Raw genomic sequence first — 20,378 nt, forward strand, 5'->3', positions numbered from 1 at the left:
GGCTCAGTCAAGATGATCGGCTCTTGCCCCCGGACTAATATTAAAAGGTCCATTCCTTCACCTGCCTCGTTTGTTCTTTCCGTTACCGAATTCTCACAGATAAATAGTAGCAACCATTTACTCAATTTCTTCCTTTCTGATTCACAACAACATCACATCTTCACAGCCTCCAAACTATAGCTTTCTTTTTTCTCCTCATCCAACTACAGCTCTCCCGTCAGAAGAAATTTCCACATAATCAAAATGAAGACTGCTACTTTCACCCTCGTCGCATCCGCAGCTGCTTTTGCCAGCGCCCAGGTCACATATAACAGCAGCACCGGTGCATTTACATGCGCTAAGCCCGATGTTGCATACTGTGCTGGTGACTCGCTGAAGACCGATATCATCATCCGTTGCGACGCAAGTGGTGTTGGTCAGCCCGGCCGCTGCAGTGATGTGAGAATCTCTCCTTTGATTGTCCTTGGCCTTTTTCGTCCAGAACGCATACTAATACAATTGACAGAACCTTGACGGTGAACCTCCTGTTGGTAATACTCCGTCGCTGTGCTGGCAGGCGAACAATTCCAGCGGTGAAGCGGCTTGTGAGAAGAACTGCGTTGTCTACGGCGGCTCTGGCAACTATGACGGCACCTTTACTTTGCCAGCAAGTGATTGCACGCCGACCTACACAGCCTCTGCCACAGATGTGGCCTCTTCGGCCGAGCCAACATCTGTCACCGAGAGCTCTTCTGCCTGGAGCGTCATTACGACCCGAACCAGCTGCTCGTCTGCGGTCCCTGCTCTCGCCACTGGCGGTGCCACCCAAAGCAGCAATGTCACCATTGTGGGCACCGGCTCGGGCTCGGGCTCTGCCCCCGGAACTGCCACAGTTGGCGCAAGCAGCAAGACCCCCGTGGGTCCGACTTCCTCGGCCGGCGCCAGCGTTGTGCCCGTTTCCGGTGCTTCCATCAACAAGGCAGGCGGCATGCTCGCGGCTGTCGGCTTCCTCGCTGCTTACTTCATGTAAGACTGGGAATGCTAACGCCTCTTTGCTTTCGTTATACCTGGGACTTGTATGATTCTGAGACCGGCCTATCTGGACTCATTCTGGCGTTTTGAGGGACACTGTCATATGCATGTTTCGTCTAGGCATGATTGAGGACATCATGATTATGAGACATTGTACGTTATGCACGGCTTGTTCCGTTAGCATATGGTTTTATCCGTGCGATCACTGGTCTTTTATATTTAATCCTAATGGGGGCGAACAGTCTTGGAAAGTCGTATCACGGCACCAGGGGTATGTTAGTTAGATGATGCAAAGAGAGTGCGCACTATCACGATGACAATAGAGCACATTGTCAGACAACAAGCCTTTGCACAAGTTTCGGTAATGTACACAGTAGACTTGACTGAGGGGTCTAATCTCGAATCGAGTATTGCACAACGATGCCTTACCCCAATTGTTTTTCTTTTCCCGTGGCTAGGCAGCACAACTTTCACAACGTGAAGAAAACACGTGACCTATGAGACTGGCAATATTTCATCATATGGAGTACAACTTGCATATATACGACCAGGCCTAGCATATTCTGTCCTCTAAAGAAAGCTAGACCAAACGTTATATGGCTGGTACGACGAAGCCGAGAAGACTAAGTTAGGAGATTCAGTGTTATTTTATCTTACCTGCCTCACACGACCGGCATGCCTTCCAAAACATAAGTCGACAGACGTATCTGCGTCCATCTATCTCAGCATGGCAACTAGTCTTTCAGCACGGGGACCGGCTCCAATGGATCAGCCACGGCCACGGCATCCTCGTCGCGGTACCACTGGAGGAAGACGTGCAGGCGGTCGGTGCGATCGCGGGCGAGGCGACGGCCGGTAGCAGTCTTCATGCGGGACCCGACGTGCAGCAGCTTGTCGTCAAAGTGGTCGACGCTGGTCTGAAGGGTGCGACCGCCGCGGGCGGCGCCGTAGGCGAAGACGCGACCGATGCCGATGGCGCCGATAGAGTCGAGCCGGTCGGCGTCTTGCACGATGGCCAGCTCAGGATAGCGAGCAATCAGATCGGCGGTGGCGGCGATCGAGGCGGCCGTCTTAGTCTCAAAGGACCAGCTGACGTGCTGACAGAGCAGGGGCACAAGGCGGACGAGCTCTTCGGGGGCACCGCAGCGACGCAGCACGACGGCGGTGGCGCGGGCACCCGGATCGGGAAACAAGGCATGGAGGGCATCGTCGGCATTGTCGGCATCGCCGCTGCTGCTCGCAGTTTTGTCTATGTCGAGGTACTTGTGGTCGCCGACGTCGTGCAGGAGGGCGCACAGCGTAATGAGGCGGAGGTTCAAGACGGAAGGACCGGCCTGCTGCTGCTCATGTTCGGCCAGATAGGCAGCCGTGCCGACGACGCGACGGATGTGGGAAAAGTCGTGGGAGCCGTCATAGCGGGACATGTGCAGCCGCACGGCTGCAGTGACGGCCTTGACGAGAGGGTCGGCCGTCAGCGAGACCTGGAAGCCGGACGTCGGGGAGGTCATGGCCACGAGAGAGTTTGAGCGAAAGAGCGAGAGGAAGAAAGAAAGAGAAAGCCTCGTGTGGATCGTGATGTTGGGCCGCGATGGGAAGCTTGTGGTTGATAGTAGTGAAGCTTCGACCAATCAGAGCTGCCAATCAATCGACGCAGCTTAACAACGGCCCCGCTAGCCGCAAACGCAGTCACCGCTTTCGACCGTGATACACAACAACGGCGGAATTCATGCCGTGCTCAGTTGGACAGAACGAGGACGTCATTGTGGCTTGTCATGACTCGTTCTGGCAGGTCGTATGGTAACACCTGGGCCGGTCGTCTGGGTGGACGCCATAGTCAACATGACGAAGCTGAACGATGGCGTCACTTCATCTCACACGCTTTGTGCACCGACGACCGACATTCGCAGCGATTTCGTACGAGGGCCTCGAGAAGGACGGAGCTGCAAGGGAAGCGATCGTCCCGGCTCTCCCGCAAGCGGCTTCACAAGGCAAATTACGACTTTACTCTCTCAACGGCGTACGAGTACATATCTTGCATATGGTCAGCCCCCACACACGGATCTATGACAACTTCCTAAAAGGGCAGCACACCTCGCTGTGCTGGAGCCCTGCCAATCTCCCACGTGGATCCCAGATTTGCAGAGACAAGCCGGCCGAGCGAGAGAGCGACCATATCTGCCTCGGAAGCCTCTGATCGACGGGGACCGGCCGAAATTGCTGTTTTTACATTGCAAGCGTCGTCATTGGCCAGGGTGATCATTAATACACTGCCGTCTGCTAGCGATGCTGAACATGATTTGTTTCCGTCCGTTTTAGTGCTGGTGTTGAGCCGTTTTGTCCAATCGTCAACACACATGCAACCGATTACGATGCAACCGTGCTCGTCATTTTTCCTCTTCCATATCCTGGCGCCCCACCCTTTGCATATCAAGCAGTGCCGGACAAGCATCCAGAAATGAGCACGACAGGGGTCGTCTGTGGACAAGATGGTGTATCTTACTGGGAGAGATGGGGGCAGAGCACGATGGCGCGATAGTATAAGGGAGAGTCTCGCTCTCACGAGGACGAGGAGCTGGATGCCCAAGACGAAGACGGCCGACAGACGATAGACAGAATCACCATGGCCCGTCTTGCAGCGATTGCCAAGGGCGTGCCAGTGCTGGCAGCGCTCGCACATGCGGTCAACTATCCGGCTAAGCCAGCCGACCTGACGACGCCGGTGCAGCAGCGGATTGCGGTGAACGGGGCAAGCTGTACGTGATGACGGGATGAGTGCGAGGAGAGGAAAGAAAGAGATGTTGATGCTGACTAAGCAGCCATATCGGTGGGCTGGAACACGTACGAGACGCTGTCGCAGGCGTGTGTGCAGTACGGACTGGCAGCAGATGCGCTGACGCTGGAGGCGTGCTCGAACACGTCGACGACATATGCGACGTCGCGGACGTACTCGCACGCGGTATCGTTGCCGAACCTTAAGACCGCGACGACATACTACTACAAGATTGTGTCGACCAACTCAACGGTCGAGCAGTTCATGAGTCCGCGGCAGGCCGGCGACACAACGCCCTTTACGATGAGCGTGGTGATCGACCTGGGCGTCTATGGCAAGGACGGCTTCACGATCGCGATGGACCACACAAAGCGCGACCTGATCCCGCTGGTCGACCCGTCGCTCAACCACACGACCATCGGCCGGCTCTCGGCCACGGCCGACGACTACGAGTTTGTCCTGCACCCGGGCGACTTTGCCTACGCCGACGACTGGTTCTACAACGTCGAGAACCTGCTGGTGGGCGAGGCTGCCTACGAGGCCATCCTCGAGGAGTTCTACGGCCAGTTGGCCCCCGTGGCTGCTCGCAAGCCATATCAGGCCTCGCCGGGCAACCATGAAGCAGACTGCGAGGAGCTGCCGTACACGGCCGCCCTCTGTCCGGCCGGCCAGAAGAACTTTACCGACTTCAACAATCGCTTCGGCCGCTCGATGCCCACGGCCTTTGCGTCCACCTCGACCAATGCGACGGCCCGCGTGCTGGCCAACAAAGCCCAGCAGCTCGCTCGGCCGCCCTTTTGGTACTCGTTTGAATACGGTATGGTGCACGTGATCATGATCGACACCGAGACCGATTTTGCCAACGCGCCCGACGGCCCCGACGGCAATGCTAACCTCAATACTGGCCCGTTTGGTGCTGACGGCCAGCAGCTCGCCTTCCTTGAGGCCGATCTCGCCAGCGTCGACCGCTCCGTTACGCCCTGGGTCATCGTCGGTGGCCATCGGCCGTGGTACTCTACCGGCGGCTCCGACAACATCTGCACGGCCTGCCAGACTGCTTTTGAGCCGCTCTTCTACCGCTACGGCGTCGATCTCGGCATCTTCGGCCACGTCCACAACTCCCAGCGCTTTCTGCCCATCAACAACAGCATCGCCGATGCTAACGGCCTCAACGACCCCAAGGCCCCGGCCTACATTATCGCCGGTGGCGCCGGCAATGTCGAGGGCCTCAGTTCCGTTGGCGATAATGCCACTGCCAACGTCTTCGCCTACGCCGACGGTTTCAGCTATGCCACCGTCTCCTTTGTCGACGCCTACAACCTCAAGGTCGACTTCTTCCGCTCGTCCAACGGCGAGCTGCTCGACTCGTCTGTGCTGTACAAGTCGCACACGGAGCAGTTTGTGGACCAACAGTAGCAGTAGCAGTAGCAGCAGCCTGCCTGTGCCAGGAGGAAAGGCTTCATTCTTGTATCTGTCGCTCCATAGTAGTCCATAGTCCACCAGACGTCATCCTCGATCAGGCAGCCCCTCACCAATCGCCCGCACCGTGTCGTAGCTCCATCCCATGCCACCGTGGCTCTGCCGTGTCTCGTCCCACTCGCGCAGTCGATATCGCAGAGGCGGCAATCCGGGCACGGCCATCGGTGGTGGACACAGCCGTGGCGTCGTGTCGGCCGACGTCTCGCTGTCCTCAAACGAGAATATCCGGTAGTCCGCATTTCCAAACATGGCGCCGGCCACGGCCCGGCTGAGAAAGGCCGAGTGCGACACCACGAGCACGACGTCCTCAGGCCGACCGTGCAGCTCTTCGAGCACCGTCTGTGCCCGCGTCACCAGGGCCTGTCGTGAGTATGCATAGGCCTTTGCCTGGGGCGAAGTCTTGTCGGGGAAGACAGGATCGACATCGGCAAAGTCCACACCGGGAAAGTCGAGCGCCAGCACTGCCGTGTCCGAGCCGATGTCACACGCGTGCTCCGTGGTTTCCTGCCAGCCGGCATGCGCCCGGATGGGCACGGCTGCCGCAGCTGATGGGCCGACGAGCCAGTCGAGCGCCTCGACAGCCGTCTGCAGCGTTCGGCGCATCGGACTGACCAGCACCAGCTGCACGTCAAAGCGGCCCGGCAGCGCCTGCTGCAGCGCTGCGCCCAGCTGGCGGCTCTGCTGGAAGCCCCGTTCGGTCAGGCCGGGGTCGCGCAAAGCCCAGTCGTGTGCAGGAAAGAAGACTAGTTAGCTGGAAGAGAGCATGGCGTCGTCACGCGCAAGATGGAGGAAAAGACGTATCCGATAAGTTGTGCAGCGCCTCTGCATGGCGGACGAGGATCACCGTCGGCGGCATTGGCGTTACCGATGGAGACTGGCTGGAGTAGAGCGAGCAGACGTGGACAGATCAGGGGTCAAGAAGGGAAAACAGAGGAAAAGGAAAAAAAAGAAAACAGGAAAACCTTCCGCTTTGACCTAGATCATCCACGGAATCGTGACTGCCTTCTGTTTCCGAAAGAGGCAGTCTTGACGTGTAGCTTGCGAACGGCAAGAGCGAGAGTGATTCAGCCGCACGGTCGTCGCTGCAGGTCCGACAGTTGGCTGGACTGCCCACTATTACGAGTGATAACGCGCTACCACGTGCCGACGCCAACTTTGGACATGAGCAGCTTCTTACCCTTTCTCTCCGTCCATCTTTCTCCAGCCAAATCTGCTTGCGGCCTCATCTGCCAGACACCATGACGAGCATTGACGAGCTCTTCAAGGTGAGATTGCCGACCAATTCATTTCTTGTCGACGTCTTGGCCATGCCACGCAGGCAGCTGACACAGCTTCTGGCCCCAGAAATCCGGCATCCCCAGCAAGCGCAAATTGGAGCCTCTCCGCGACCCAAGTCAGTTGCGCTGTCTCTTCTCGGTCTTGGTCGCCACAAGCTGACCATTCCTTCTTCTTTGCGAGCACAGATGAAATATACAAGGCCGTGAGGCTCTCTGGAAACGGCAGCCACAACCGCAACGGCAACGAGCGCCACGTGCAGATCGACGAAAACGACCAAGACGAGGCCGGACCAGCACGACCACCAGCTGACGGCGACGATGGAGACTACGGCCCGGCAGCACCACCAGAGGGCGATGATGAGCCAGGCGACGACGACGAGGGCCGGTTCTTTGGCAGTGGCATGAGCCGGACCGAGGCCACCATCATGGACTACGTCGAGGGCCAAGATGCCGGTGGAGGCTCTGGGGGAAAGGAGGTGGCCGAACAGCCGCCGCCACCAGAGACATATGACGCGGCGTGGCTGCGGCGAACGGTTCTCAGCTTTGAGCGGCGCATCAACCGAAACGCTGAGCTGAGGGCGCGGTACGAGGCTGAGCCGGCCAAGTTCATCGCCAGCGAGGCCGAGCTGGACGTGGAGATCAAGGCGCTGTCGATCCTGGGCGAGCACCCGGAGCTGTATCCCGAGTTTGTGCGGCTCGGCAGTGTGGCTAGCCTCGTCGGTCTGCTAGCTCACGAGAACACCGACATTGCCATCTCGGCCATTGAGATCATCGGCGAGCTGACGGACGAGGACGTCGACGCGACAGACGAGCAGTGGAATGCACTCGTGGCTGACCTGCTGGACGCCGACCTCATTGGCCTGCTGGTGTCCAACCTCGACCGACTCGGCGAAGACGCCGACGAGGCTGACCGCACGGGCGTCTACTACGCGATGGGCATCGTCGAGAATCTGTCTTCAACGCGAGGCGGTCTTGGCGAGGAGGACGAGGACGAGGACGAGGAGGGAGAAGAAGGAGAGGTAGGAGAAGTGGAAAAGGATGGCGAGACAGCTACGAAGAGCAAAAGAACACGCGCAGCCGCTGCCTTGGGCGCCCACGAAGGCCTCGTGCGCTGGCTGCTGAAGCGGGTGCAGCGGGTATCTTCGAAGGCGGGAGTGCCGGCAGTGACGCAAAACAGGCAGTACGCAGCCGAGGTACTGGCAATCCTGGCACAAGCAGAACCAGAGAACCGACAGCGGCTGGTGGCACAGGACGCAGTGGACACGCTGCTGCAGCTGGTAGCAGCATACCGACGACGCGACCCGGAAAAGGGCAGCGACGAGGAGGAGTACATGGAGAATTTATTCGAGGCATTGACCTGTCTGGTCGACGATGCTGGCGGCAAGCAGAAGTTTGTCGATGCCGAGGGCGTCGAGCTGTGTCTGCTGCTATTTGCGGCGGGCCACAAGAAGAGCCTGACGCCGGCACTACGGCTGCTGGACCACGCTGCTGGTGTTGGCGATGGAGACGGGGCGACGGCCGAGGCAGCAGCCGATGTTTGCCGACGTATCATCGACGCGGGCGGGCTTAAGGCCATCTTCACCCTCTTCATGCGCGGAGAAGGACACCACAGCAAGAAGCACGGAAAGAACAGGAAGAAGGCCTTGGCAGAGCAGACGCTGCACGGGGGCCTTACGGCTGAGCACCTGGTCAACATCTTTGCGTCGATGCTGCGGCTGCTGGCGGCGGAGTCAGCTGAGCGAATCCGGCTGCTAGCCAAGTTTGTCGAGAAGGACTACGCCAAGGTCGAGCGACTGTTGAGCCTGCGACAAGAGTACAGCGACCGCGTGACCGCAGCCGAGCAGCGATTTGGGGATGGCAATGGAGATGAGGCCGAGAGGCTGGCGCAGAGACTGGACGCCGGTCTGTTCACGCGCCAGACGATAGACGTGATCCTGGCCTGGCTGGTGGCCGAGGACGACGGGGCACAACGCAAGATTTGTGTACTGCTGGCCGACCGCGACGAGACTCTGGCCACGCTGCGGCTGTCGTTGCAGGAGAGGCGTGACGGCATCGATCCCGACGTGGCCGACGGCCGGGACACACAGGAGATGCTGACCACGCTGATGGGCTTTTTGGAGGGGTAGTTGGGGGAGAAGGTAGCCTTGTTTATTCTGGCAGACAGCAGACACTTGAGACTGACTGCCTGTAAGTCTGTAATTTGGGCGAGAAGACACAATGGAAAGACAGTTGGAAAACACAACAGCGGAAAGACGACAGACACGACCAGGCCTGCTCATGCTTTGGACGGCGGCACGGCCTTGGCCTCCAGCACGCCCGCCAGCAGATTCTTGATCACATCGTCCCGGCTGAGCTTGCCAGCCTCCTGGATCTCCGTGATCTTGGCGTCAGCCGCGCGGTTGGCCTCCTCCTCGGCCGCCTTGTTGCCCTCGGTGTGCTTCGGGGCTGTTAGCAGAGGCAGGGACAGCGAGCCGGACACGGCCAGAAAGACGGTTTGGGGTGCTTACGGAAGCTTCAAACTCCTTGAACTCAGCCTCCTTGGACGCCTTGTAGGCCTCGATCTCCTTGCGGGCCTCGTCACGGGCCTCTCTCACGCGCTTGGTGCGGACTGTTGGTCAGCATGGTGTGTGTGTGTGTGTAGTGAACAGGCAAGGCCGCATTGGTAGAGAACGTACATTCCCGTGCTGCATCACAGTTGTCTGGGTTAGCTTCTGCTCGACCACTGCAGGACAATCCGCCCTTGGGGACGCTCACCTTTCTGCACGATCTGGGCGGCTTTCTGCTCAGCCTGCACAGAGATGGGGGTTAAGACGGTCAGTTCAGGCTGTGTGGGTGTTGTCGAGACGGGCCAATGGGGACACTCGGGGACGCATCATACATCGAGCAGGGTCTGGATGCCGGTCGAGTTCTGGGCCGACTGCAGACGCCTGTTAGCCACAACTGCCGTTTCTGACGTCCATCGCGGGCCAATGCACCGTGGCTGGAAGACGCAGAGCTGTCTCTGCGACGGCCAAGCCGACCAGACCGGGACGGACGAACCATTGTGATGGGTTTCGGGGGAAAATGGGCGCGTCAATGGGAGCGACGAGAGCTTGTTCGAAGAGGCCTGGCCTGTCGATTGCGGTCGTGCGTCGGCCTGGGTGCTGTAGCCGGCCCGGATTGGCTTTCGTGCTTCGTCGTCGGAGCGCAGTCGGCTTGGCGAGATGCGGCGTGATGCAGGCAGAGAGGACGGAGGACGCAGAACGGAGAACGGAGAACGGAAAACGGAGAACGAAGAACGGCAAGGGAAGCTATAGCGAAGGCCAGGATACCGATTAATTGCGCAGGCCAAGGCAGCGGGCGGTGGGAAACGGCAGAAAAAGCTGGTGGGGCGGTTGAGGTGCAGCATATATGGCGTACGATGTAGAGCTCTTGCGCGCCTCTCCTCACTTCAGCACAGCCTGCGATCTTCGTCTGCCGATCCATTGCTTCCGTCTGCCGCCGAAAAAGACCATGTCGCGCGCGTCCAAGCTGACGCTGCTGGGGACGTCGGCATTTGCCGTGGTCACCGTGGTGTTTGTGCATTTCCAGCAGGATGCCGAGAAGAGGGTGAGTGGAGGGGAGAGAAGAGACAAGAGCGGAGAGATGGAAGAGAGGTCAGAGACGAAAAGACGAGACACATGCTAACGCCTCCAGGCAATGCACCAGGGCGTTGTCCGTGACATGGAGCAGCAGCGCGTCAAACGGGAGCGCCAGCTGGACTTTGACCTGCAACGCGTCCTCGAAGAAGAATACCGCAAAGAACAGACAGTGCGCGACGTGACGGCCGAGATGAGCCAGGCTGAAGTGACTGGTGCGGGCACGACGACGGCTTCGGCGAGTCCGGCAGAGATCAAGAAGAACAGAGGGCTCTGGCGAGGATGAGGAAGAGGGAAAGGAAAAAGAAGAAAAAAAAAAATGTACGATAGTGTTGCATGATCACCACGACTTCGTTTGGATACCACCAATACAATGCATAAGCAAATGGGCATTCTATGTATTACGCTTCCGGAGGAAGAGTCGGGCAAAAAAGGCAACCAATCACGTACTATACACAGTCTCTTCTCCCGTCAGCAGGCAGAGAATCTCGTTGGATTTTTCCTCGCCCTCTTGATGGCCATAAAAGAACAACGCCGTCGGTCATGCATCCATTCCCCGATCCTCGTAAGATTTCTCGCCCATCGTCCTCAGCGGATCGAAACACCGGAGCGGTCGGTGAACATGCGGGCTGCAATGTTCATGGCGGCCAGCTCTTGGAACAGCAGCTTGGCCGCGTAGGGGATCTGAACCTGGGCGATTCTCGTCTTGTTTTTGCATGGTCGGCATTCGAATGATTGTTTAGTGAGGTTTCTAGGGGGGTTAGTAGGCGGTCCATGAAAGAAGCAGAAATAGAGTGAAGGACAGCATAAGAAGACATAACCAACACAAATTACACAACACACAAACCACAAACCACAAACCACAAACCACAAACCACAAACCACAAACCAAATCAAACACAAATCAAACACACATAACAAACGCTCAACAAAACAAAAAGACTCACGCTATCGGCGTCATCAGCCCACAGATCTCGCAAATGTGCACCCGGTACGCATCCGAGACCTCAAACAGGCGCTCCTTCAAAAAGGCCGCCGCGCCGTGTGCAATCATGCAATCACGCTCCATCTCGCCGAAGCGCAGACCACCATCGCGCGCCCGACCTTCGACCGGCTGTCGCGTCATGATCTGCACCGGCCCACGGGCACGCGCGTGGATCTTGTCGTCGACCATGTGGCGCAGCCGCTGGTAGTATGTCGGCCCAAAGAAGACCTGCGCCCGCAGCTTGCGGCCGGTGTGACCATGGTACATGATCTCGAAGCCACGCGACTGGTAGCCGTGCTCGCGCAGCAGCCCCGACACCGAGTCGACCGTGACATCGGTAAACGGCGTCGCGTCACCCTCCATGCCCTTGAGCGTCGCCACCTTGCTCAGCAGACACTCGATCAGATGCGCAATCGTCATCCGCGACGGGATGGCGTGCGGGTTGATGATAATGTCCGGCAGGATGCCCTCGGTCGTGAACGGCATGTCCTCCGATCGGTACGTCACGCCGATCGTGCCCTTTTGTCCGTGACGCGACGCAAACTTGTCGCCGATCTGCGGAATCTTCGTCGTGCGCACCCGCACCTTGACATACCGCAGGTTGTCCTGGTTCGTCGTCACCACCACCTGGTCGATGATGCCGCTCTCGGTACTGCGCAGTGGTGTCGATGCGTCCCGCTTCACGTGCGCCTGCGTCCGCTGTCCCATCTCCTGATGGTCCGGGTTGATCGGCGACGTCTTGCCGATGATAATGTCCTCGCCCGACACTCGCACGCCCGGGGCCACGATCCCGTCGTCGTCCAGCTTGTCGTACGTCCCGTGCTTCAGCCGCAGCGTGTCGCTTCGGAACGGCTTCTCAAACGTCTCCACAAAGTTGATGCCCACCCGCTTCTCCGAGTCGGTGTACGCCCGGAAGAACAGGCTGCGGAACAGCCCCCGGTCGATGCTGCTCTGGTTCATAATCACCGAATCCTCCTGGTTGTAGCCCGAGTAGCAGAGGATGGCCACGATCGCGTTCTGGCCCGCCGGCAGCTCGCGGAACTTGAGGTACTCCATCGACCGCGTCGTCGCCAGCGGCTTCTGCGGGTAGTACAGCACGTTGGCCATCGTGTCCATGCGCCGCGGGTAGTTGGTCAGGAAGAAGCCCATGGCCTGCTTGCCCATCGCCGACTGGTACGTGTTTCGCGGCGACTGGTTGTGGTCCGGGAACGGGATGATGCTCGCGCAGATGCCCAGCAGCATGCTCGGATGGATCTCGCAGTGCGTATACATGTGCGTCGTCGGGTTCATCTTCGTCTTGACCCGCTTGTTGATGTCCTCGTCGTTCGTCTCGTCCGGCAGCACGTATCCGGCCTTTTGCATCCGGTAGTTGTCCAGGTCTTCTGGCGTCATGCAGATCATCGCTGTCTCCTCCTCCTCGGCGTCCAGGTACTCGATCGCGCCCGCGTCGCAGATTCCGTCCCACCCAAAGTACTTGGGGTCGTCCTTGCTGAGGCCCTCGTCCGCGTCCAGCCGCTGCACATGCTCCTTGGTCAGCACCAACATGCCCTTCTCCACGCCCGAGTCCGCGTTGTCTTCCTGCTCAATGGCAAAGAGCGGCCGCATCACCCGTCCAGCATCCGAAAAGATCTTGAACTCGCGGTCGCGAATGTCGCGCACCAGCGACACCTCCGACTGGATCACGCCCTTGCGTCGCAGCCCTTGCACCAGACTGACCAGGTGCTTCGGGTCCTGGTGCACGCCCACCCAGCTGCCGTTGACAAAGATCTTGGTCGCGTTCGGATACCGCAGCGGCTCGTACTCCTCCAGCACCTCCATGTTCCGTGCAATCATAAACTCCACAATCGGCTCGGCCGGCGTGCCCACGCTGACGTAGCACATCAACGACAGGTTCTTGACCAGCCCACACGCCTGGCCCTCGGGCGTCTCGGCCGGACACACCAGCCCCCAGTGCGTGTTGTGCAGCTGCCGTGGCTTCGCCAGCTTGCCGTCGCGCCCGATCGGCGTGTTGGTGCGCCGCAGATGCGACAGCGTCGACGAGAACGTGTAGCGGTTCAGCACCTGCGACACGCCGGCCGTCGAGCTCATCGCCTTCTTCTGGTCGCCCCAGTTGCCCGTCGCCAGCGAGTACTTGAGCCCGTTCGTCAGCGTCTGGTGCCGGATGCCCACCCGCAAGTCAAAGTGCTTGCCCGTGTCCACGCAGCGCTTCAGGTGGTTCATCAGCTCCTGGTACATCTTGCGGATGATGCCACGGAACAGCTTCGCCAGCAGCGAGCCCGCCAGGTCGAGTCGCTTCTTGCCAAAGTGGTCGCGGTCGTCCACGTCGCGCCGGCCGAGCGCGCACTGCAGCAGCTTGTGCACCATGTAGCCGAGGAAGAAGGCCTTGCGCGTCTCGCAACCCTCGCTCTGCGAAATGTGCGGCAGCATCTCCTTCTGCAGAATATCACGCGCTGCCCGCACCCGATCCTTGCGGCTGATTCCGTGCGAGTTCTGCCCGCGCTTGCCGATAAAGTCCAGCGCCACCTCGCGGTCCTGGATGCAGAAGGCCTCCTCGATACACGGCCGCAGCATCTCCAGCATCTGGCTGTCATTGCGGTCGTAGCAGATATGGTTCAGGATGTCCTCGTCCGAGACCACGCCCAGTGCCCGGAACACCACCGCGATCGGCAGCTCCGACTTGATGTACGGCAGCGTCGTGTGCACCGTCTGCCCGAAGCTGCCGCGGCCCGTGTCGCCCTTGGCCACCAGCATGATGCTCAGCGACGAGATCAGCCGCGAGCCCTTTTCCAGCGCGCTGCGGATCTCCGCCGTGTACGAGAACTTGCTCGGCTGCGCCTTCTTAAACACCTGCACAATGTTTGCGGCCGACCGCTCCTGTGCGATCAGCACCTTCTCCGACCCGTTGATAATGAAGTAGCCGCCCTGATCGTACGGGCACTCATTGAGCAGGAACAGTCCATCCTCGTCCTCGTAGGCCAGGTGGCAGATCTTGGACTTGACCATGATGGGCAGCCGGCCCATGAACACCATGTCCTTCATGTCCTCGTCAGCCTTGTCCTTCTCGTAGTCCGGCAGGTCAGACGGCTCCTCTTCCCAGACGATGCGCGTTGGCTGCTCGCCCGTGCGCTGCATCTCCTCGATCTGCTCCTCGTCCAGCTCGTCGTCCGGGATCGGCTCGTCGACCGCCAGGGACACCTTCTTGGTGATGCGTGCATAAATAGGGCACGAGTACGTCAGGTTGCGGTCCCGGCACTCGTACGGTGTCAGCGTCGAAACCCGGCCGTCGCCCTCGGCGAATTGCGGCTTGGACACCATGATGTTGCCAAACTTGATCTCGTACCGTCGCAGCTTGACCGGTCGGTCTGACGCAATTGGCGGGTTGCTCTGGTCGAGCGTCAGGAGGGAGTGCTCGTCGATTAGCGACTGCACCGTCGTCGTCGTGAACTCGTTGAACGAGTCAATCTGCTGCGACACCAAGCTCTTCTTGTCAAAGTACGCCGAGATGATCTTCCAGCTGTCCTCGGGCGTGATGCCCTCATCGAGGTCGCCCTCGCCGTCCATGGCGTCATCGTACTCGTAGCCATCGTCGTAGTCGGCCATGATGTCGGATAGATGGCAGCGGAAGAGGTAGATGACAGGTGGCGGTGCCGACAGAAGCGGATTAGAAATCAAGGAGAAGAGCGCGAGACGCGTTTCTGCTCTCTCCGGCCGTCGGGGCTCAGCGCATCAAGGAGAGCGGGGATGGAGAGCGTGGTCGATGAAGCGAGCCGGAAAAGCGACGCGCTGCACAGTCCAGAAAACGGGAGATGCGGAGGAGGAGAGGCGAAGGTGACGATGCGGTGATGCAGACGGGACGTCTCGTTGCAACCTTCGTCTGTCCCTTTCGTTTTTTCTCAAACCTTACAAACAGAACGGCCGGGACGCTAAGCTGGAAACAGATCGCCCATCGCCACATGGAGGCGCGAAAACGTTGTTCCGACAGCTGAGCTCCAGAGACGTGCTATGGCCACGTGATTCAACCTACGAGCTTCCATTCGGGTGTTTGAGTCACGTGATGTGGTCCATGAGCTTCCTTTACGAAGTCGGACGGGCCTCTCCTCAATCAAAGACAGAGTGATCAGTCACGGCAATTTCAGAAAAAACTGATGGTTCTCTGCTGCGACCTACAACATGTGTGAGAATTCATATTTTGAGCATGCACGAGCAGTAACCACGTACAGCTCAGGCTTTCAGCACCAAGCTCGACAGCAGACAAAACGGAGTGCATGACAAGGCCAAGACTGAATGAGTGCCAATAGCAAATTCTTCAGGATTAGCAGCAGACGAATGTTTCCCAATTGGGAGGGATGACCGGGATTGGCCATGCGGACGTCAAGCCGTGTTGACGCTCTGAGCGGGCTGCTGGCGCCGACGCCATAAGCACCAAAGTGAACAATACTAAGACTGGGAGGGACAATGGTAAGAATCCCAAGCCACCAGTTCCGCACGATAGACAGTGGTCGAATCTGTCACTTTTGCAGCGCCTGGATAATCACCCCTTGCCAGGAGGCGGCTACGCGGGCTCCTCTCGTCCTGCAGCCCGACGTTGGTCTTGGTATTGTTGTGCCATTGGTCGTCGTATCTGTGTCATTTCCACGTTCTCACAGCCGCCGGCCAGACCTGCTCCTGTGTCATGACATTCTGATGGCAGTCTTCTCTGGCGGGAGATGAGAGATGCCAGCACCATATGGTCGACCTGTTTAAATACCAGATGTTCCCACTCTGCATCAGACGCTGTACATCTCCAAAGCGACCGTCTTGACAACACAAACGAATACCCAACCGTTTCCATCTCGTTTTCTGCTATTGCTACTTTATACCCATCCAACGACTGATCATGGACCCGTTCAACCAGACGATCACGCTGCACGGCCCCGGCGGCCAGACGATGGTGCTCTGGCTGCCGGCAATGGACCGGGTGCAGCGGCAGCTGACGTCGACGGCGATCAACTACAGCGTGCAGATGGGGGCGAGCCTAGTGATGCTGGCGGTGCTGCTGACGCTGACATCGCGGGTGCGGTTCGGACGGGCGTCGACGGTGCTGCACGCGGCCAGCCTGTTGGTGAGCACGGTCCGCTGTCTGTTTCTGGCGCTCTACTTCACGTCGTCGTACGTCTCGTTCTACTCTTTTTACGGCGGCGACCACTCGCAGGTGGCACGCGGCGACATCAACGTGCAGGCAGCCGCATCCTTTCTCGCGGTGCCGCAGCTGCTGCTCATCGAAGCCGCCCTGATGCTGCAGGCCTGGGCACTGGTGCGCATGTGGCCGGCCGGCCGTCGGGCCACGCTCGTGGCCGTATCCGGGATCGTCGTCGTGCCCGCCCTCGCCTTCCGGATCTTCCGCGTGGTCCAGTACATGCGGGCCACGCTCAACCATGGGCGGGCGCACCGCTACGTCTGGCTGGTGCAGTGCGACCTCGCCTTCAGCACAGCCACCGTCTTTTGGTTCTGCCTCGTCTTCATCACCCGCCTGGTCATGCACATGTGGACCTGTCGCAGCGTCTTGCCGCCCATCTCGCACCTCTCGTCCATGGAGGTGCTCGTGATGACGAACGGCGTGTTGATGCTGATTCCGGGTGAGTCGTTTGTCCCTTTTGCCTCTCTCTCGGCGTCTCTCCCGCTGACGGATCAGTTATCTTTGCCGCCATGGAGTTTGGCAGCTTCACCAACTTCGAATCCGGCTCGCTGATGCTGACCTCGGTCGTCATCGTCTTGCCCCTCGGCACCCTCATCGCCCAGCACATGACAGACGAGGCTGCGCGACGAATTTACGGCCGGGTCGGCGCAAGCGAAAATAGCGGTAGTGGGTACACACGGACGTCAGACACGGCTGCCAGCAACAAGAAGCGCTTCCTGGGCTCTTGGTCGCATGCATCCGACTCGACCGCCCTCGTGTCGGGTGGACTGGCCACGCAGGTGAGCATCCACACAGGCAGCCGACACAAGAACAAGGCTGTTGGGAAGGACGAAGAACAGGAGCTGCAGCAGATGGACCTGGTCGAAGAGGGCACAGCCAAGGCCAAGAGGGTGTGGGTGGGCCACGAGATTGAGGTCCGGCAAGACGCCGTCTGAGACAGAACAGGATTTTGGCGGCGGATATCTGGTTTTAGTACTGCTGGTGTTTCTTGAGTATGTAGTTGCGGTAAAGAAATCTCCCGTCGCTTGTTGGCCAATTGATTACAAATTCAGTCGAGACGAAAGACCCTTTATAAAGCCAGGAAATGGTTGTTTCTTCGCCACCTCGCTATTGGCTATGCCAGTCATGCGAGCGCACCTACCAGGCCGCTTGGCGCAATGGTAGCGCGCGGTCCTCCTATTTCGTCTTGATGAAGTCGGGAGGTCAGACCGAGGTTGCGGGTTCGAGTCCCGTAGTGGTCGTTTTTTTCTATTTTTTTTTAACGTTTTGGTGCTTTTTTGCATCATCTTGGGTCGTTGTAATGCATCGTTTTTGTATGTCCATCAACTCTACGGAGTGCTCCGTCCACTCTTCTCTCTATGGTCGAGTACTCTGTAAATCAACGCTCGCTTCTCACTCCCCCACTCTATTTCCTTCTCCTCATCCTACTCACTTGCTCAGGAACTTCTGGAATGCGCTCTGCTCAATCGTCACGTTGCCGACGGCCGTCAGCCGTTTCCGGCCGACCTTTTGCTTCTCCAGCAGTTTGCGCCGTCGCGACACGTCAGCCGCGTGCAGCTTCGCCAGCACGTCCTTGCGGAAGGGTTTGATGGTCTCGCGCGCGACGATCCGGTGGCCGACGGCCGCCTGAATGACCACCTCAAACATCTGCCGGTCCACGTGTTCCTTGAAGCGCGTCACCCATCGCCGGCCAACGCGCTCGAGCTGTGACCGGTGCAGCACCCGGGCGACCGCATCGACGGCCTTCTTGTTGACCAGCAGCTGCAGCTTGGCCAGGTCGCTCGACCGCCAGCCCGCGTCCTCGTAGTCGAGCGTGGCATAGCCGCGCGATGCGCCCTTGAGTCGCCCAAAGAGATCGTCCACCAGCGCCATCGCCGGCAGTGCATATCGCAGGATGACCTGCTGGTTTGCCGTCGCGCCACCGCGACCGCCCATAAACTCCAGGCCCAGCTGCTCGCCCCGACTGGCCTCGCACAGCGTGATCACCCGCCCGAGATACGCCTCCGGTACCGTGATCGTCGCCGTCACAAATGGCTCCTCAAACGTGGCGCCACGGGCTCGCGGCTCGTCTGCGTCGGGGAACTCAGCCGCGCTCGTCAGCACCTGCTCGCGCCCGTCACGCCATCGCACCCGCGTCGGCACTGCCGGCTCCGTGATGATCACGCTCGCCCCGTGCTCCTGGCGTAACCGGTCCTGGAAGACCGAGCAGTGCAAGCTCCCCAGAAAGCCCAGCCGCCAGCCTGCCCCCAGCGCCTCCGAGTGGTCCTTCTGCAGCGTGATGCTCCGGTCGTTGAGCACCAGCTGGCTGATGCTGTCGGCCAGCCGCCCGTGGTCGCCTTGGTCTGTCGGAAAGGCTGCCACAAACACCATCGGCTTCGGCTCCTCGAATCCCGGCAGCGGCGCCACCAAGCCCTCATCGCTTGCTCGTGCCGTCGTGAACGTGTCGCCGATCTTGGCGTCTTGTATCTGCTTCATGCCTGGGTTGAAAAAGAGATAGCCTACCTGCCCGGCTCGCAGCTCCGGCTGTGCTACTCCATCGGGAAATTGGATGCCCACCTCGCCCACCGTGTAGCGCCGTCCCGTCGCCAGAGATGCCAACACGTCGCCGCTTCGTACTGTCCCGTCGAAGACCCGCACCAGCAGCACCACCCCCCGGAAGCTGTCGTACCACGAGTCCACCAGCAGCATCCGCAGCACCCCTTTTGCGTCGCCCACTGGCGGTGGCACCCGCTCCACCACTGCCCGCAGAACTGCTTCCACGTTTCGCCCCGTCTTGGCGCTTACCAGCACTGCTCCTCGTCCTGTCTCTGGGTCCACGTCCAGCTCAAACGTGTCCCGCAGCTGCTGTAGCGCCCGCGCCACGTCTGCTGTCGGAAGGTCTACCTTGTTCACCACCGGCACTAGCGCCAACCCCTGTGCAAACGCGTGGTAAAAGTTGGCTACCGTTTGCGCCTGCACGCCCTGTGATGCGTCCACCAGTAGCACTGCTCCGCCGCAGCTCGCGTATGACCGCGTCACCTCCGCCCGGAAGTCCACGTGACCTGGTGTGTCTACCAGGTGCAGCAGGTAGTCCAGCCCCTTGTAGCGGTACACCATGCTGCATGTCTGTGCCTTCACCGTGATCCCCCGCTCGCGCTCCACGTCCAGCTTGTCCAAGATCTGTTTGTTGTCCCCTCCCGCTGAAATCGTCCCTGTCACTTCCAGCAGCCGGTCGCTCAGCGTGCTCTTGCCGTGATCAATGTGCGCCACAATGCAGAAGTTGCGAAACCGCTCCATCGGAATCGCCGAAATCCGCTGCTCCAGCTCTGCCGGGATCCGAGACACTGTTTGTCGTCGTGGTGTTGTCTCTGCTGTCGGCTCTGTCAAAGTCTCTGCAGACAGGTCCGCAGACACGGCCGCCTCGGGCATGTCTGCCTTTGCAGACTGCATCCACCGCTGCCATGGCACGCTCCTCAGTGCTCGCCCGTCATAGACGCTTCCCCGCCAGGCGGCTCTGCTTCCGCGCACTAGACATGGCAACGCTCGCTGCTTTCGGAGGATGGCAGACTGCAGCAGCCGCACACATGGCCGCATTGAGTCCGTTCGTTTTCCGTTTCTGCCTCTTAACAGTTCCCGTCCACTCTGCAGCAATCGTGGCCGCTCGTGTAGAACGCTATCTTGGTTGGAGAGCGAGAATGTGGCCGGTTCCAAGAAGTGGCTCGCAAGCCAGCAGTCCGTTGTTCGTCTCCAAACGTGCCGCTCGATTTTCTGGCCGTCCGCTTAACATCTTATCGCTTATCGGCAATGGCACAAACAATATTCTTCTAAGCGTTATTGTTCCCCGCTAAGTACATATCAATACAATTCTATTGCTTGCCCACATCATCATAGCCAAGAACATGTACGAAGCTGCAAACTCAAACCAGACGTGAATAAATGCAAAAGCGTACAGCGCACAAATTCAAATAATGCAAAAAATGCAAAAACAGAAACAGAACACGGCCAGACACTGTCCTGGGTGATGGGCCGTGTCTGGGCCGCCGACTATCGCTGTCATCATACGTACAGGGGAATATTGCAGGAT

General features: G+C 59.2%; 11 protein-coding genes across 11 annotated transcripts; 6 read left to right on the forward strand and 5 right to left on the reverse strand.

Moving 5' to 3' along the window:
* Positions 1 to 243: 243 nt before the first annotated feature.
* CMQ_416 (uncharacterized protein) lies at positions 244 to 1,009 on the forward strand (the record flags this gene model as incomplete). The annotated part of the gene is made up of 2 exons (XM_014317495.1): positions 244 to 438; positions 506 to 1,009. The coding sequence occupies 2 exons, from the start codon at positions 244 to 246 to the stop codon at positions 1,007 to 1,009; spliced, it is 699 nt and encodes a 232-aa protein (XP_014172970.1).
* A 736-nt stretch (positions 1,010 to 1,745) lies between these two features.
* On the reverse strand, positions 1,746 to 2,519 carry CMQ_1379 (uncharacterized protein; the record flags this gene model as incomplete). The annotated part of the gene is made up of 1 exon (XM_014318458.1): positions 1,746 to 2,519. One exon carries the CDS (start codon positions 2,517 to 2,519, stop codon positions 1,746 to 1,748), a length of 774 nt encoding a protein of 257 aa, XP_014173933.1.
* Positions 2,520 to 3,631: 1,112 nt separating this feature from the next.
* Positions 3,632 to 5,197, forward strand: CMQ_1314 (metallo-phosphoesterase; the record flags this gene model as incomplete). Its single annotated transcript, XM_014318393.1, has 2 exons — positions 3,632 to 3,764; positions 3,828 to 5,197. 2 exons carry the CDS (start codon positions 3,632 to 3,634, stop codon positions 5,195 to 5,197), a joined length of 1,503 nt encoding a protein of 500 aa, XP_014173868.1.
* A 90-nt stretch (positions 5,198 to 5,287) lies between these two features.
* Positions 5,288 to 6,088, reverse strand: CMQ_818 (phosphoglycerate mutase; the record flags this gene model as incomplete). Its single annotated transcript, XM_014317897.1, has 2 exons — positions 5,288 to 6,003; positions 6,058 to 6,088. The coding sequence occupies 2 exons, from the start codon at positions 6,086 to 6,088 to the stop codon at positions 5,288 to 5,290; spliced, it is 747 nt and encodes a 248-aa protein (XP_014173372.1).
* Positions 6,089 to 6,498: 410 nt separating this feature from the next.
* CMQ_1578 (duf1716 domain containing protein) lies at positions 6,499 to 8,663 on the forward strand (the record flags this gene model as incomplete). The annotated part of the gene is made up of 3 exons (XM_014318657.1): positions 6,499 to 6,525; positions 6,605 to 6,653; positions 6,724 to 8,663. 3 exons carry the CDS (start codon positions 6,499 to 6,501, stop codon positions 8,661 to 8,663), a joined length of 2,016 nt encoding a protein of 671 aa, XP_014174132.1.
* Positions 8,664 to 8,812: 149 nt separating this feature from the next.
* CMQ_836 (vacuolar ATPase) lies at positions 8,813 to 9,925 on the reverse strand (the record flags this gene model as incomplete). Its single annotated transcript, XM_014317915.1, has 5 exons — positions 8,813 to 8,974; positions 9,045 to 9,145; positions 9,213 to 9,221; positions 9,292 to 9,325; positions 9,416 to 9,925. 5 exons carry the CDS (start codon positions 9,923 to 9,925, stop codon positions 8,813 to 8,815), a joined length of 816 nt encoding a protein of 271 aa, XP_014173390.1.
* On the forward strand, positions 9,336 to 9,584 carry CMQ_1107 (uncharacterized protein; the record flags this gene model as incomplete). Its single annotated transcript, XM_014318186.1, has 1 exon — positions 9,336 to 9,584. The coding sequence occupies one exon, from the start codon at positions 9,336 to 9,338 to the stop codon at positions 9,582 to 9,584; it is 249 nt and encodes an 82-aa protein (XP_014173661.1).
* A 104-nt stretch (positions 9,926 to 10,029) lies between the features above and the next one.
* On the forward strand, positions 10,030 to 10,494 carry CMQ_1550 (uncharacterized protein; the record flags this gene model as incomplete). The annotated part of the gene is made up of 3 exons (XM_014318629.1): positions 10,030 to 10,116; positions 10,213 to 10,432; positions 10,475 to 10,494. 3 exons carry the CDS (start codon positions 10,030 to 10,032, stop codon positions 10,492 to 10,494), a joined length of 327 nt encoding a protein of 108 aa, XP_014174104.1.
* Positions 10,495 to 10,742: 248 nt separating this feature from the next.
* CMQ_1555 (DNA-dependent RNA polymerase 2 rpb140) lies at positions 10,743 to 14,739 on the reverse strand (the record flags this gene model as incomplete). Its single annotated transcript, XM_014318634.1, has 2 exons — positions 10,743 to 10,905; positions 11,102 to 14,739. The coding sequence occupies 2 exons, from the start codon at positions 14,737 to 14,739 to the stop codon at positions 10,743 to 10,745; spliced, it is 3,801 nt and encodes a 1,266-aa protein (XP_014174109.1).
* Positions 14,740 to 16,015: 1,276 nt separating this feature from the next.
* On the forward strand, positions 16,016 to 17,250 carry CMQ_1389 (mating-type alpha-pheromone receptor; the record flags this gene model as incomplete). The annotated part of the gene is made up of 2 exons (XM_014318468.1): positions 16,016 to 16,754; positions 16,811 to 17,250. 2 exons carry the CDS (start codon positions 16,016 to 16,018, stop codon positions 17,248 to 17,250), a joined length of 1,179 nt encoding a protein of 392 aa, XP_014173943.1.
* Positions 17,251 to 17,743: 493 nt separating this feature from the next.
* On the reverse strand, positions 17,744 to 19,888 carry CMQ_1681 (GTP-binding protein guf1; the record flags this gene model as incomplete). The annotated part of the gene is made up of 1 exon (XM_014318760.1): positions 17,744 to 19,888. One exon carries the CDS (start codon positions 19,886 to 19,888, stop codon positions 17,744 to 17,746), a length of 2,145 nt encoding a protein of 714 aa, XP_014174235.1.
* Positions 19,889 to 20,378: the final 490 nt, after the last annotated feature.

The sequence above is a fragment of the Grosmannia clavigera genome, assembly GCF_000143105.1.
Source record: "Grosmannia clavigera kw1407 unplaced genomic scaffold GCSC_140, whole genome shotgun sequence".
Lineage (NCBI taxonomy): Eukaryota > Fungi > Ascomycota > Sordariomycetes > Ophiostomatales > Ophiostomataceae > Leptographium > Leptographium clavigerum.